An 11727-nucleotide genomic window follows, 5' to 3' on the forward strand; every position below is an offset into this window, starting at 1 on the left:
ACCACTATAAACAATTTCCTATGCACACTGGATGAGTCCCCTGCTAAGCAGGACAGGCAGCGGTGGCAAAAACACCCGGCAGGCTGGATAAATGTCCTCGGTGGACTGCATGTGGCCTGCGGGCTGGCCGTAGTTTGAGGACCCCTGTCTTCCTTCCAAGGTTCAAACGACTAGCCTTGTGGATTGAAGCCCAATGCGTACACTACCACGACACCAAGGCTACACCCCTAGTTAGGTGTTAGGCTGTGGTCCCCAAGATCTACTGTTCAAAACTATCAGTTGCTCCACAGGAGAAAGATGGGACTTTCTACTCCTGTAAAGCGTTACAGTCTCAAAAACTCACGTGGGCAGTTCTAGCCCGCCCTAAGGGAGTTGCTTCGACCCTAGCTGGGGTATCCTGTCCCTGAGGCCTACAAAGGGTGAAAGAGCCTGCAGGGATCATAAAATTCACTCTCTGGCATTCGGTTGGTGGGAGATGGGAGTCTTCATTCAATGTACAGTGACGCTGGCCCTGAAACCACGAGCACCTCTTCATCTGTGGTCTCCGAGGGCTGAAAAGCAGCAATTCCCATCAGCAGCCAGTGGACTCTTGGCTGATGGCAGAGCATTGGGAATTACAAAGGCCAGCCCTGGAAGGGGCTTTAATAAGAACAGACAGCGAACAAGATGGGGACGTTGTTGGCCCAAGGTAAAACTGGACATTAGGCACCAGGCAGGCCCTCGACTCCCAGACCTCCTCCTTCCAGCTACATACACCCACACCACGGACAAAGAAGCTGGTCCAGATGTAAGGTTTAATGGCTGCACGGGGGGGCCCCGCCCGTCATTTCTGCCGTTCACAGGTCCACTGCTCTGGGGTCAGGGTCTTCTGCTCAAAGGCATGGATGTGCTGAAGCTCTTCCGCGAGGCAGGCATTCACCAGCCTGGGGCGAGAGAAGAGGAAGGTGTCAGGAGGTCCCGGGTCTGGGTCTCAGTACTGGGCTAGGGTCGCCTAGGAGACGAACACATCCTCCAGACCATAATAGGCGAGGCGAGAGCCAAGTCGCAAACCTCGAGGCAGAGACCACAGAGAGAGCCCCAGGAGGTCGCGGAACCCGGGCTGGGGCCGTTTGGGCAGGGGTGGGGAAGTAGGGGGCGGGAGAGGCGAGGGTGGGGGTCGCGAGCCGGCACCAGGCTGGGTGAGATGTCCCCGGGCCTCACCGGTGTCTCTGTAGCAGCGGTTTCCCCTCGAACTTGGAGGACACTACCAGGACTCGGAAGCTGGCCGAGCAACGGTTGGGAGTCGTGTCCTCCACCTCCTGCGGGGCAGATTAGTGCGGGATGTGGACGATGCCGAACCTGCCCCCCAGTTCGAGCCCTTTAGTCCGGCGGGCCCGGGCCGTTCAACTCACCACGTGCACCGCTTCCAGCTCTCGCTGTAGCTTCTCCCGGAGGTACTCGGCGCTGAGTTCCATTGCGGCAGCCCAGAGCGGGCGGCAGCCCAGCGGGGACCGCACCGCAGCCCGGACCCGGGTCGAAGGGCTTCCGCCCTGACTGACGCCACTTCCGACAAAGCATCTACTTCCGCCCTCAGCACGGCGTCGGTGAACACGCACTTCCGCCCTCACGCAAGCTCGGCTTTCCAACTGTCAAGGCTCCCCGCGCTTTCTATCGACTAGCCAATCAGAGGCTGCGCGAGGCCGTCCGCGGCCGATGCGAACGCCAATTGGAGCACCGCCTCTGGGCCGCGGATCGGCCTGCACTTCCTGCTCCGGCCAGGAGAGGGGGCACAAGCAAGCATTGCTCTGGCCTCTTGGGCGCCTCGGGGTCGTCCCAAAGCACGTTTGCAGAGACTGGCATCTTGCAAATCTTAGCAACCCAGGCCTCCGCAGGGTCGAACGTCACAGCAGTCACCTCCCTCGCCCCCACTGCAGTGGCAGCCCCTGTTCCGATGAGCCCCGTGGAAGGCACGGCGGGACCGGGGCGCTTCTTCGGTGTTTACCTGCTCTACTGCCTGAACCCTCGGCATCGAGGCCGGATCTACGTGGGCTTCACGGTCAACCCGGCTCGCCGGGTTCTGCAGCACAATGGGGGCCGCAAAAGAGGCGGAGCCTGGCGGACCAGCGGGCGAGGGCCCTGGTAAGGGGTGGGTCATTGGGTGGGTGTGGGGAGGGCCTCCTGGGAGTAGACCTGGCCTGTGTCGGTGGGCGGGATCGGCATAATACTCGAACTACCCCCACCCAGTGGATTCCAACTCACTGATACCTAGAACTGCCCCTGTGCATTTCTGAGACTGTAATTATTTATGGGAGGAGAAAGCCTTTCTCCCACGGAGCAGCCGATTGCAATCAGCTGACCTAGCAACTATCAATCCAAGTGTTACTCCAACCCTGTTTCCCAGAAAATAAGACAGCATCTTATATTAATTTTTGCTCCCAAAGATGCGGTAGGTCTTATTTTCAGGGCATGTCTTATTTTTCCACGAAGAAGAATACAGTACACATTTATTGTTTTATTAAAAGAGACCTCACACAGGTCCTGTCTGCTCCCCCAGTGAGCTGCGTGGCAATGCCTGCCTCTACAGTCCAGTCACGATAGCTTTGCGGGGAGGGGGCTTATTTTCGGGGAGGTCTTATTTTCAGGGGTTGCCTAATATTTCAGCGAGAGATAAAACTGTAAGTAGGTCTTATTTTGGGGGGATGTCTTACTTTCGGGGAAACAGGGTACGCCCTCCTCCGCACCCTGCATGCTGCTGTGTTTAGGTGCCAACCCAGCATGACCGTGTGCCCAACGGAAGGAAACACTGTCCCGTCCTGTGTCCTCAGCGTCATTGCTAAGCTTGACAAGCCCATTGTTGCAGCCATGTGTTGATTCACCTCCTCGACTTTGAGCTTTCCTCTTGTTTGCCGCCTCTCCACTTGACCACACGTGATGCCCCTCTCCGGAGACGATCTCTCCTGACAACATGTCCAAAGTATGTGTACGATGAAGTCTCGCCTTCCTGGCTCTAAGGAGCCAGAGTGGCCTTGCAACATAGATCGGTTTGCCCTTTTAGCAGTTCATGGTGCTTCCAATAGCCTTCTCCAGCATGACAATTCCGATGCACCGATTCTTCTTCGATCTTCCTTATCCCATGTCCAACTCTCACACGCGTATGAAGCCCCTGAACATACCATGGCTTGGGTCGGTGTACTTAGTCCTCAAAGTCACATCCTTGTTTTTCTGTACTCTAGAGAGGTCTTGTGCAGCAGGTTTACCCAGTGCAACGAGCTCTCTTTTGATCGTTGACTGCTGCACCCACAAGCGTTGATTGTGGATCCAAGCAAGACAACATTCCCGACAATTTCAACCTTTTCTCCATTTATCACGATGTGACCTCTTGGTCCGGTTGTGAGCATTTTGGTCTTCTTCACGTTGTGTTGTGATCCACACTGAAGGCTGCAATCCTTGATGCTGGTCGTCAGCGATTGTTTCTTTCACGTTCTCCTCACTTTAAGCAAGCAGGGTTGTGTCACCTACATAGCGCAGGTTGTTAATAAGCCATCCTCCAATCCTGACACCGCATTCTTCTTCACAGACACCAGTTTCTCTGTTGATTTGCTCAGCATGCAGATTGACTAAGTCTGGTGAGAGGATACAACCCTGACGCACTCACTTCTTTCCTAAATTTAAACCAGGCAGCAGAACTCCCTCGTTCCGTTTGCACTCCTTCCTCTTGACCCATGTACAAGTTCCTCGTGAGCACAGGGAAGTGTTCTGAAATTCCCATTCTTCTCGAGGTTATGATCCAAACAGCTGAATGCCTTTGCATAGCCAATGAAGCACAAGCAAACATCTTTCTGGTGTTCTCTGCTTTGAGCCAACATCCATTGGCCTTAGCAATAATAGCCCTTGTTCCACACCCTCTTCTGAATCCGGACTGAACCTCTGGCAGCTCCCTGTCAATGTACTGCTGCAACTATTGTTGGATGAAGCTCAGCAAACGTTTACTCACATGTGATCGCAACAATACTGTTGTACAATCTGGACATTCTCTTGGGCTACCTCTCTTTGGAATGGGGACAAGTATGGATCTCTTCCAGTCAGTTGGCCAAAGTGGCTGTCTTCTACATTTCCTGGCACAGACAAGTGAGGGCTGCCAGTGCTTTATCAGCTTGTTGAAATGTTTTAATTGATAGTCCACCAATTCCTGGAGACTTGGGTTTTGCTAATGCTTTCCAGGCAGCGTGAACTTCTTCCTTGAGGACCACCAGTTCTTGCTCATACGCCACCTCCTGAAATAGTGTAATGTCGACTAGTTCTTTCGGGTCCAGGGACTCTGTGTATTCTTTCCAGCTACCGTTGATGTTCCCAACATCATTCAATATGTTCCCCATAGAATCTTTCAATATTGCAACTCTAGGCTTGAATTTCTTCTTGAGTTCTTTCCATGTAAGACACGCTGAGCGTGCCCCTCCCTTTTGGTTTTCTAACTCTAGGTCTTTGCACCTTTCATTCGAATACTGACTGGGCTTTGTTCTTCTCCAGCTGCCCTTCGACATGTTCTATCCGCCTCTTTGACTTCATCCTTTCTTCCATTTGCTTTAGCAGCTCTACGATTGAGAGCAAGTTTCGGAGGCTCTTCACTTTGATCTTTTCTTTTTTCCTTTCCCACCTTCTAACGACCTTTTGCTTCCTTCATGAATGATGTTCCTGATGTCCTCCGACAGCTCATCAGATCTCTGTCATTAGTGTTCAAGTGCATCAAGTCTGTTCTTGAGATGGCCTCATTCAGCCCTCAGTCTCTGACAGTGTTTCAAAGCATCCTTCTTCCTTACCTGTTCTCAGTCTGGAAGCTCTGCTGAACCCTGTTCACGTGGGGTGACCCTATTGGCATTTGAAATACCAGTGACATCGCTTCCAGCATCACAGCAACACACAGCCACCACAGTAAGATAAACTTGACAGGCAGGTGGGTGGGGGCTGGCATGGGATCTGCTAAGTTGGGGCCTAATGGTACTGTGAGTTAAGCTTTGGACCCGCTAACCCAACCGTTGCCCCACTGGAGGAAGATTCCGCTATTTGCCTCCCTAAAGACTTGGAGCCTCAGAAAGCCCTTTTAAGCTTTCTCAATGGAGCCTGGGGCTACAGTAGCACTGGGCTGATAATCGAAATGTCAGCAGTTTAAAACCAGCTGTCCAAGGGAGAAAAGTCAGATGTTCTACTCCGGTGAAGAGGTCCAGTCTCAGAAACCCCCAGGGGCAGTTCTACCCCTCCAGATAGGGTCGCTATGAGTGGGCATCGACTGGCTGGCACTAAGTGAGTGCCCAGAGCACAGCCTGGTGACAGTGGGTGTTAGGCCGGAAGGGATGGCCATGCTGGCTGGGTCAGGCGCGGTGCGTGGTCAGCGTGCCTGCTGAACCAGGCTGGGGCTGGAGTCTGGAAGAGCAAGAACTGTGGAGGACCTGCGGATGGCAGGCCAGGGGGGGCACTGCCACCCTGGAGGCCAGGCCCAGAGCCCGAGTGGAACCTCCCTTTGGGGAGCAGGAGACCAGATCTGGGGTGCGTCCTGGCTGGGCCATCGCCTCACCCCACCCCGGAGTGGGGGCCCTCACTGGCCTTGCCCGCCTTCTTCTCTGCAGGGAGATGGTGCTCATCGTCCACGGCTTCTTGTCCGCGGTGGCCGCCCTGCGGGTAAGCGAGCAGCCCCGGGGTGGGGGCCGGGGCGCGGGGTGGGGAGCGAGCCGCGCCCCGGCCTGACTCGCCGCCCCCTGCCGCAGTTCGAGTGGGCCTGGCAGCACCCGCAGGCCTCGCGGCGCCTGGCGCACGTGGGGCGGCGCGCGCGCAGCGAGGAGCCCTTCGCCTACCACCTGCGCGTGCTGGCACACATGCTGCGCGCGCCGCCCTGGGCGCGCCTCCCGCTCACGCTGCGCTGGCTGCGCGCAGACTTCCACCGCGACCTGTGCCTGCCCGCGCCCCCGCACATGCCGCTCGCCTTCGGGCCACCGCCGCCGGGCCCGAGACGCGGAGCAGCCCACCCCGAGCCGGAACCAGAGCCGGAGGCGGACCCGGACCCGGGCCCCGGGGCCCACTGCACGCTCTGCTCCCGCGCACTCCAGGTGAGAGCCCGTGGGTGGGTGGGGTGCTGTTCATCGAGGGCCAGAACCACAGCCGCCTGTCCCGCCGCCCACCCCCCCAACACATACCAATGGCCTTTCGTGGACACACCAGGCAGCTCTTGGCCAGGATCCCCGCCCTTCCTGGTCATCTGGAAGGTCCATCCCGACTTGCTTGATTTTGACTCAGTGCCACCTCCATCCCCAGCTCTCTATCGGACATTGCAAGCTGCTGATGGCCTTTCTATCCCTGACCCCCACCCACCCACCCGCCCCCTTCTTAAAGATGAATTAAACCAGAGCGGTCATCTGGTGGCATTTTTGTCAAAGCCAAAAGGACAAACCTCATCCCCACTTGTCACCCCACCACCACCACCACTCTTCCCCAGCCCTACCTCCGGGAACCCCGAGTGCCCTCAGCTTCCAAATCAACCTCCTCCAGATGTTTTATACACAGGGCATCGTGTAAAAGGAGAGCCCGTCTTCAGTGCCCAAGATTTTTTGTTTGGGCGAGGTGCCACTGAGTGGGACCTGTGCACAACGGAAGGAAACACTGCCCGGGCCTGTGCCACCCTCGCCCTTGTTCCTGTGCCTGAGCCTATTGCTGCAGCCGCTGTGTCCATCCATCTCCTTGAGGGCCTTCCCCCTGCCCCTCTGGGGACGCCCTTCCCCAGGGCCTGGTCTCCGTTTCACTTAGCACAGTGCTTTAGGAGTGCATCTGTGTCACGGCACCACCAACGCTTCATTCCTTTCTAGAGCAGATCCAATAAGTGATCCATGCCACAGATGCATCACATTGGGCTTGCCATCCATCGACGGGCAGATCTGCTTTTTTGTTTAACGTTAATACGCAATGTTACCCGACACCCTACAGATTCCCTTTTCTGATCACGAGTCCCCGAGGGCAGTTCTTGTTCACGGCGGGAAGAGTGTGGGGTACTGAGAGCAGGTGGTCAGTGGTATTTGTAGACCAAGGTAAAGGGTGTGGCTGTGGTGGAGCACTCGGTTAATGGGAAGACCCTGTCCTGCCCTTGGGAAGTAACGTGCCGGGGAGCATGCAGCCTGTGGGGACGTGCAGCCCCTTCCACAATCACTCAGAACGCTCCGAGGAAATCCACTAGTGTAGTCAGTCACTGTGGGCCAGTGTGGGGTTGAGCCTCTGGGCCTCGGTGCCCGCGTCTGTAAGCAGCGGCCAGGCGTGGCATCAGTCCTGGACACAGTGCCTAGAAAGGCTTTCTCTGAGCCGCACCCTTGCCGGTGTCACCGAGACAGGATGAAGAAAGCCCCTTGTGTTGCCCCCATCCCGGCTGCCCCCTGAAGGCCCACGTGATCTGCCTGGCAGAAGAGTTCCTGGGAGAGGAGCCGGGGCAGCTTTTGCCCCTAGAGGGCCAGTGTCCTGGGTAAGTCCGACCCCCCACCCCCACCCCAGCCCCACAGGGGCTTCTCAAGGCCAGGCCCAGGCCAGGCGAGTCCAGTGCTGGCCCCCAGAGGCTGGACTGGAGGAGGCTGTCGAGGCCCGAGTCTGCATTTCCTCGGCAGCTGTAAGAACTCACTGCTGTGGGGAGACCTGGTCAGGCTGTGCCAGGCGGGATCTGAGGAAGAAGAGGAAGACTTGGAATTGGAAGAGGTGAGAGATGGCTACGGGCCCCAGTCTCCCTCTCTGTCTCTGCCCTCGGGACTGCCTCTAACCAGCTTCCTTTGTCTCCGCAGGAACACTGGACCGACATGCTGGAGAACTGACCTCTGAGCCCACCCCTGCTTCTTTTCCTTGCCACTGTGTTTTACTGGTGTATAATAAAGTCTCCGTTAAGAGACCTTCCGGGTTTTGCTGGGGAGGGGAAACGGGGAGGAGGCAAAGACTCTGGGAGCCCAGCTTTCGACTTGGGGGTAGGTGCGGAGAAGAGAGGAGGAGCAGGGCTTCAGGCCACAGGGCCCACGTCTCTCTTTTACCCTAGGCCTCACTGCCTCAACATCCACAGTCGGACCCTGACGTCATTTCATTCTGCGAGGACTTGTGTATACTTGGCGGGGTGGGGAAGGAGGCATCTTGGGGGCACAAGCATCCTCCCTGCTGCCAGACCACTGTCTTCCCCATCACAGGGGTGGGCCTGCTCCCTGCTGCTGGGGACAATGGACAGGCTCCAGTAGGCGGAGTTCACATCCTACTGATAATGGTCTCTATCAGTTGAGCTAGGGTCAAGCCAAACCGGCTCTGTGACATCCAAAGTTAAGCTGCCATCCTGAATCTAGGATCCACCCATCGTGTCACATGTACACCCCCAATCCTTCCTCTTCCTATTGCGTGGATACCCCTAGATCACCCCCTCCCATTACTGTAATACCTATAGCACAACTCTTTCCTGTGACGTATGTCTTCACCTGTAATTAGGGGCCTGGCACGTCCCCAGAAAATATAAAGGCTTGGGCAGCATTGAAGTCTCTCTCCCTCCACGTGGACCACCAAGCGTGGATGAGGTGAGCAATGCTACCATTTAATGTGTCTGACTCCATTTATTTCTATATATCTCTTCTACCTCTCATGCTCTCTATAACTTCACTATAATCTTTACTTATCGCTGTACAATTGCGCCTACCAAACCGGTAATGATTATGCTAGGAGCTGGTTTGTCCTGGCAGCATCTCCCTGCCTCTGAACTTCACAAGTGGGGGGCAGGAGCAAGATGAACAGCCCAGATCGATTCATCTTGTGTGAGGTGAAGGGCCCCTCCCCAACCTGCTTACCAAGCTGACCCCATCTGCCTCTCCCAGGGCACTATCTCCTTCTTTGCTGGGTTTGAGAAGGGCCACGCAGAACTCACAAACAATACTTGCCATTTGAGCCTTCTTCCGGAAGCAGCAGGTTAGAATGCAGGAGAAACAACCCAGCAGACAGGTCCTGGATCAAGAGTCTCTTGGCCATGCCCACAGGTGGGCCCTGGCTTGGCCTCTGCCCAGCCTCTGCCCTGCTTGGACTGGCGTCTCCAAGTCCTTTAGGGTCTCATCAATAAGTGTCCAGAGGCACTCTCCAGCGGAACGGCGCAACTGATTAGGATTTGCTTAGTCCCACCTCCAAAAGTGTGCCGTGGACCCTTATTTGCATTACAAGCAGGCTGTCGCATCCCCTTGGTGAACACCTTCCTTCCACAGTCCAACCGACTTCTTCACTTCTTCGTTGGACACAGCCGATGGCTGCTGTCCGAGGCCCTGAGTCCGTTCCAGCTCATAGCAACCCTGCGTACAAAGGAACGCAGCCCCACCCGATCGGCGTCATCCTCCGCCACAGTATGTTTTGAGCCCGTTGTTGCAGCCACGGTCCGTGTATCTCGTGGAAGGCCCTTCTCTTTTCCATCGGCCTACTCTCCCCAGCATGCTGTCTTCCAGGGACTGGTCTCCTGAGAACAACGGGCCCAAAGTATGAGAGACGACGTCTTGCCCTTCTTGCTGTTCAAAGCTGTTCCAGCCATCCGTTCTCTGGGCCATCCGGGATGCACTCAGGGTCCTTCGCCTGCGCCATCATCCAGAGGCACCCGTCCTTCCCCAGTCTGCCTCCTCCTTTGTCCTGCTAGCCCGTGCAGATGAGGCACGGGCAGACAGCCCGGGTCCAGCGCACCTCAGTCTCCAAAGGGACTGCTTTGTAGCACTTGAAATCCTTGGCCGCCGATTTGCCCCTGTGCAATACCTCGTTTAGTTTTTCAACGGATGCTTCTATGGGCGTTGACTGTAGATCCGGGTAAAATGAAATCCCTGACCTCGACGATGTTTTCTCCATTGATGGTGATGTCGCTTCTTGATCCAGTGGCGAGGGCTGTTTTGTTTTGTTTTTTAAATGAACCAGAAGCAGGATCCAGATCCAGCGGAAGGAGAAGGGGCAAAACGTCTCTGCTCTGCACAGGGTCTCTCACTTATACTAGAGGCCACACCCCCACAGAGGTGTCATCAGGCCGTGACCTGATTGGTAAGGTGGGTTCCATCCCAACCTTCACCCAAGTGTGCCCAGTTGACGTAAACTCTAACCAGCACAGTGTGGCGAAAGGATTGCAACTGCGCTGCATACTTTTCCGAGGCTTAAACGATGCCGAATCCCAAGTTTGAGCAGCTCCCTGCTGATCTACTTGTTCTGGAGTTCCTCTTCACAACGTCATCCATGATCCACACAAAGACATTTGCACCGTCAATAAAACACAGGTAGCTAGCTTCCTGGTATTCTCGGTTTTCTTGGCATAGATAAGTACCTCCAGTGCAGTATTTGTTTACTGCAACATTTCAGATGATGCTCCGTAAATTCCCACAGCCATGCTTTTGGCCAGTGCCATCCGTGTAGCTTGGACTTCTTCTTTCTTCAATACCATAGTCTCTGAACACTCACCCACTCTTTTGGGAACATTGGCTCTGCATATTCCTCCCATCGTCTTTGAATGCTTCCTGCATCAGGCAATGGCTTGCCGGTAGAGTTCTCCAGTCTTGCTACTCGAGGCTTGGCTTTTCCCCATTCTTGTAGCTTGAGAAGCACTAATCTTGTTCTTCCTTTTGGTTTTCTAACTCCAGACCATTCTAACTCGGCTTCGTCGTCTTCTTCAAGCAGCTGTGTGAAAGTGTCTGTTCAGCTCTTTCACTTTGTTTCTTCCTTTTGCTTTAGCGACTGTATGTTCCAGAGCGAATTTCCAATTCTCTTCTTGAAAGCAATGTACCTTATTTCTATTCTTAGCAAGCTCTTCAATCACCTTGGTAGGTCACCACACATGTGCATATCCCTTCCCTGTCCTTTGGAGGGAATTAACAATCACTGTGGCTAGAAAAGCCATTCTAAGTGGTTCACAACCACGCTACGGTATCAATCTCTACGCGTTCCATATTAAGTAAACCCCTGCCCTGTCGATGGGAGACTCTGCCCCTTGAGTCAGCCCCGCCCCTCCCAGTGCCCAGTTGGACTCTGGACTTTCATCCCAATGGTAAGCTCAAAATTGAGGGGAAAGGCCCTGTGGCCCCCAAGCCTGTCTAGCGAGCCTAGGAAAGGAAAAGCACCTTTGGGGGCCACTTCTTCCACCAACCATGAGTGACAGGCTCCTTAAGGGTGCTGAGGGTGGGGCTCTGAGGGCACAGGCATGCTGTGGAGTTGGGCACACTGCCAGGGTTATGGCATGCCAACTGTGCCTCTCTCCTTGCCCTGAATCCCACACTTTGCCCCACCCAGGTAATTTGGGGCCATTCCCTCCTGGGAACTCTTGGTTCTTTCAAGACTGGCCTGAAGGTGAGTGCCCCCCCACCCCCACCCTGTCTTCTCCCCCTTCCCTCTTCTGTTTCCCCTCCCTCGTTTCCTCTTCCTCTCTCCTCCTCCCTTCCCCTCTCAGGGCTCTGCAGGCATGGAGTGCAGCTTGGGCGCCAGGGTCACATGGAGAGTCAAAGACTGGGCCCGCTGAAGACAAAGCGGGAACATAAGCAAATGCGGTGAAGAAAGCTGATGGTGCCAAGCTGTCAAATTACACAGAATCTGGGGTCCCACATGCTAGAAGATAAACCAGGGGTCATCTAACTGAGAAACAACAAAGCCCACATGGAAGAAGCACACCAGCCTATAAGATGACAAGGTGGCGAAGGGGTCAGGTATCAGGCATCAAAGACCAAAAAAAAAAAAATCATAACATTGTGAATGAGG

At 55.1% G+C, this 11727-nt stretch overlaps 2 protein-coding genes across 3 annotated transcripts; one reads left to right on the forward strand and one right to left on the reverse strand.

Annotated features, from left to right (window-relative positions):
* Window positions 1-777: 777 nt before the first annotated feature.
* Window positions 778-1516, reverse strand: BOLA2B (bolA family member 2B). 2 transcript variants are annotated; one of them, XM_045285970.1, is made up of 3 exons: window positions 1392-1516; window positions 1201-1260; window positions 778-923 (listed from the first exon to the last, which is right to left on the reverse strand). In XM_045285970.1, the coding sequence occupies exons 1-3, from the start codon at window positions 1452-1454 to the stop codon at window positions 873-875; spliced, it is 174 nt and encodes a 57-aa protein (XP_045141905.1). In that variant the 5' UTR covers window positions 1455-1516; the 3' UTR covers window positions 778-872. The 2 variants fall into 2 exon arrangements, with proteins under 2 accessions (XP_045141905.1, XP_012860911.2); XM_013005457.2 differs by having other exon boundaries at window positions 1201-1298; window positions 1392-1515.
* Window positions 1517-1778: 262 nt separating this feature from the next.
* Window positions 1779-7888, forward strand: SLX1A (SLX1 homolog A, structure-specific endonuclease subunit). Its single transcript, XM_004706038.2, has 6 exons — window positions 1779-2118; window positions 5601-5652; window positions 5739-6077; window positions 7347-7474; window positions 7614-7701; window positions 7785-7888. Exons 1-6 carry the CDS (start codon window positions 1931-1933, stop codon window positions 7812-7814), a joined length of 825 nt encoding a protein of 274 aa, XP_004706095.1. The 5' UTR covers window positions 1779-1930; the 3' UTR covers window positions 7815-7888.
* The last annotated feature ends 3839 nt before the right edge of the window (window positions 7889-11727 follow it).

The sequence above is a fragment of the Echinops telfairi genome, unplaced genomic scaffold (assembly GCF_000313985.2).
Source record: "Echinops telfairi isolate 266 unplaced genomic scaffold, ASM31398v2 ScPeMD7_5;HRSCAF=22, whole genome shotgun sequence".
Lineage (NCBI taxonomy): Eukaryota > Metazoa > Chordata > Mammalia > Afrosoricida > Tenrecidae > Echinops > Echinops telfairi.

Coding starts and splice junctions, on each gene's coding strand:
- BOLA2B (XM_013005457.2), bottom strand. CDS start 1,454: ATGGAACTCAGCGCCGAGTACCTCCGGGAGAAGCTACAGCGAGAGCTG. Junction 1,299..1,391: donor AGCTGGAAGCGGTGCACGTG/GTGAGTTGAACG, acceptor TCTGCCCCGCAG/GAGGTGGAGGACACGACTCC. Junction 924..1,200: donor CCGCTGCTACAGAGACACCG/GTGAGGCCCGGG, acceptor CTCTCGCCCCAG/GCTGGTGAATGCCTGCCTCG.
- SLX1A (XM_004706038.2), top strand. CDS start 1,931: ATGAGCCCCGTGGAAGGCACGGCGGGACCGGGGCGCTTCTTCGGTGTT. Junction 6,078..7,346: donor TCTGCTCCCGCGCACTCCAG/GTGAGAGCCCGT, acceptor TCACCGAGACAG/GATGAAGAAAGCCCCTTGTG. Junction 7,702..7,784: donor AAGACTTGGAATTGGAAGAG/GTGAGAGATGGC, acceptor TTGTCTCCGCAG/GAACACTGGACCGACATGCT.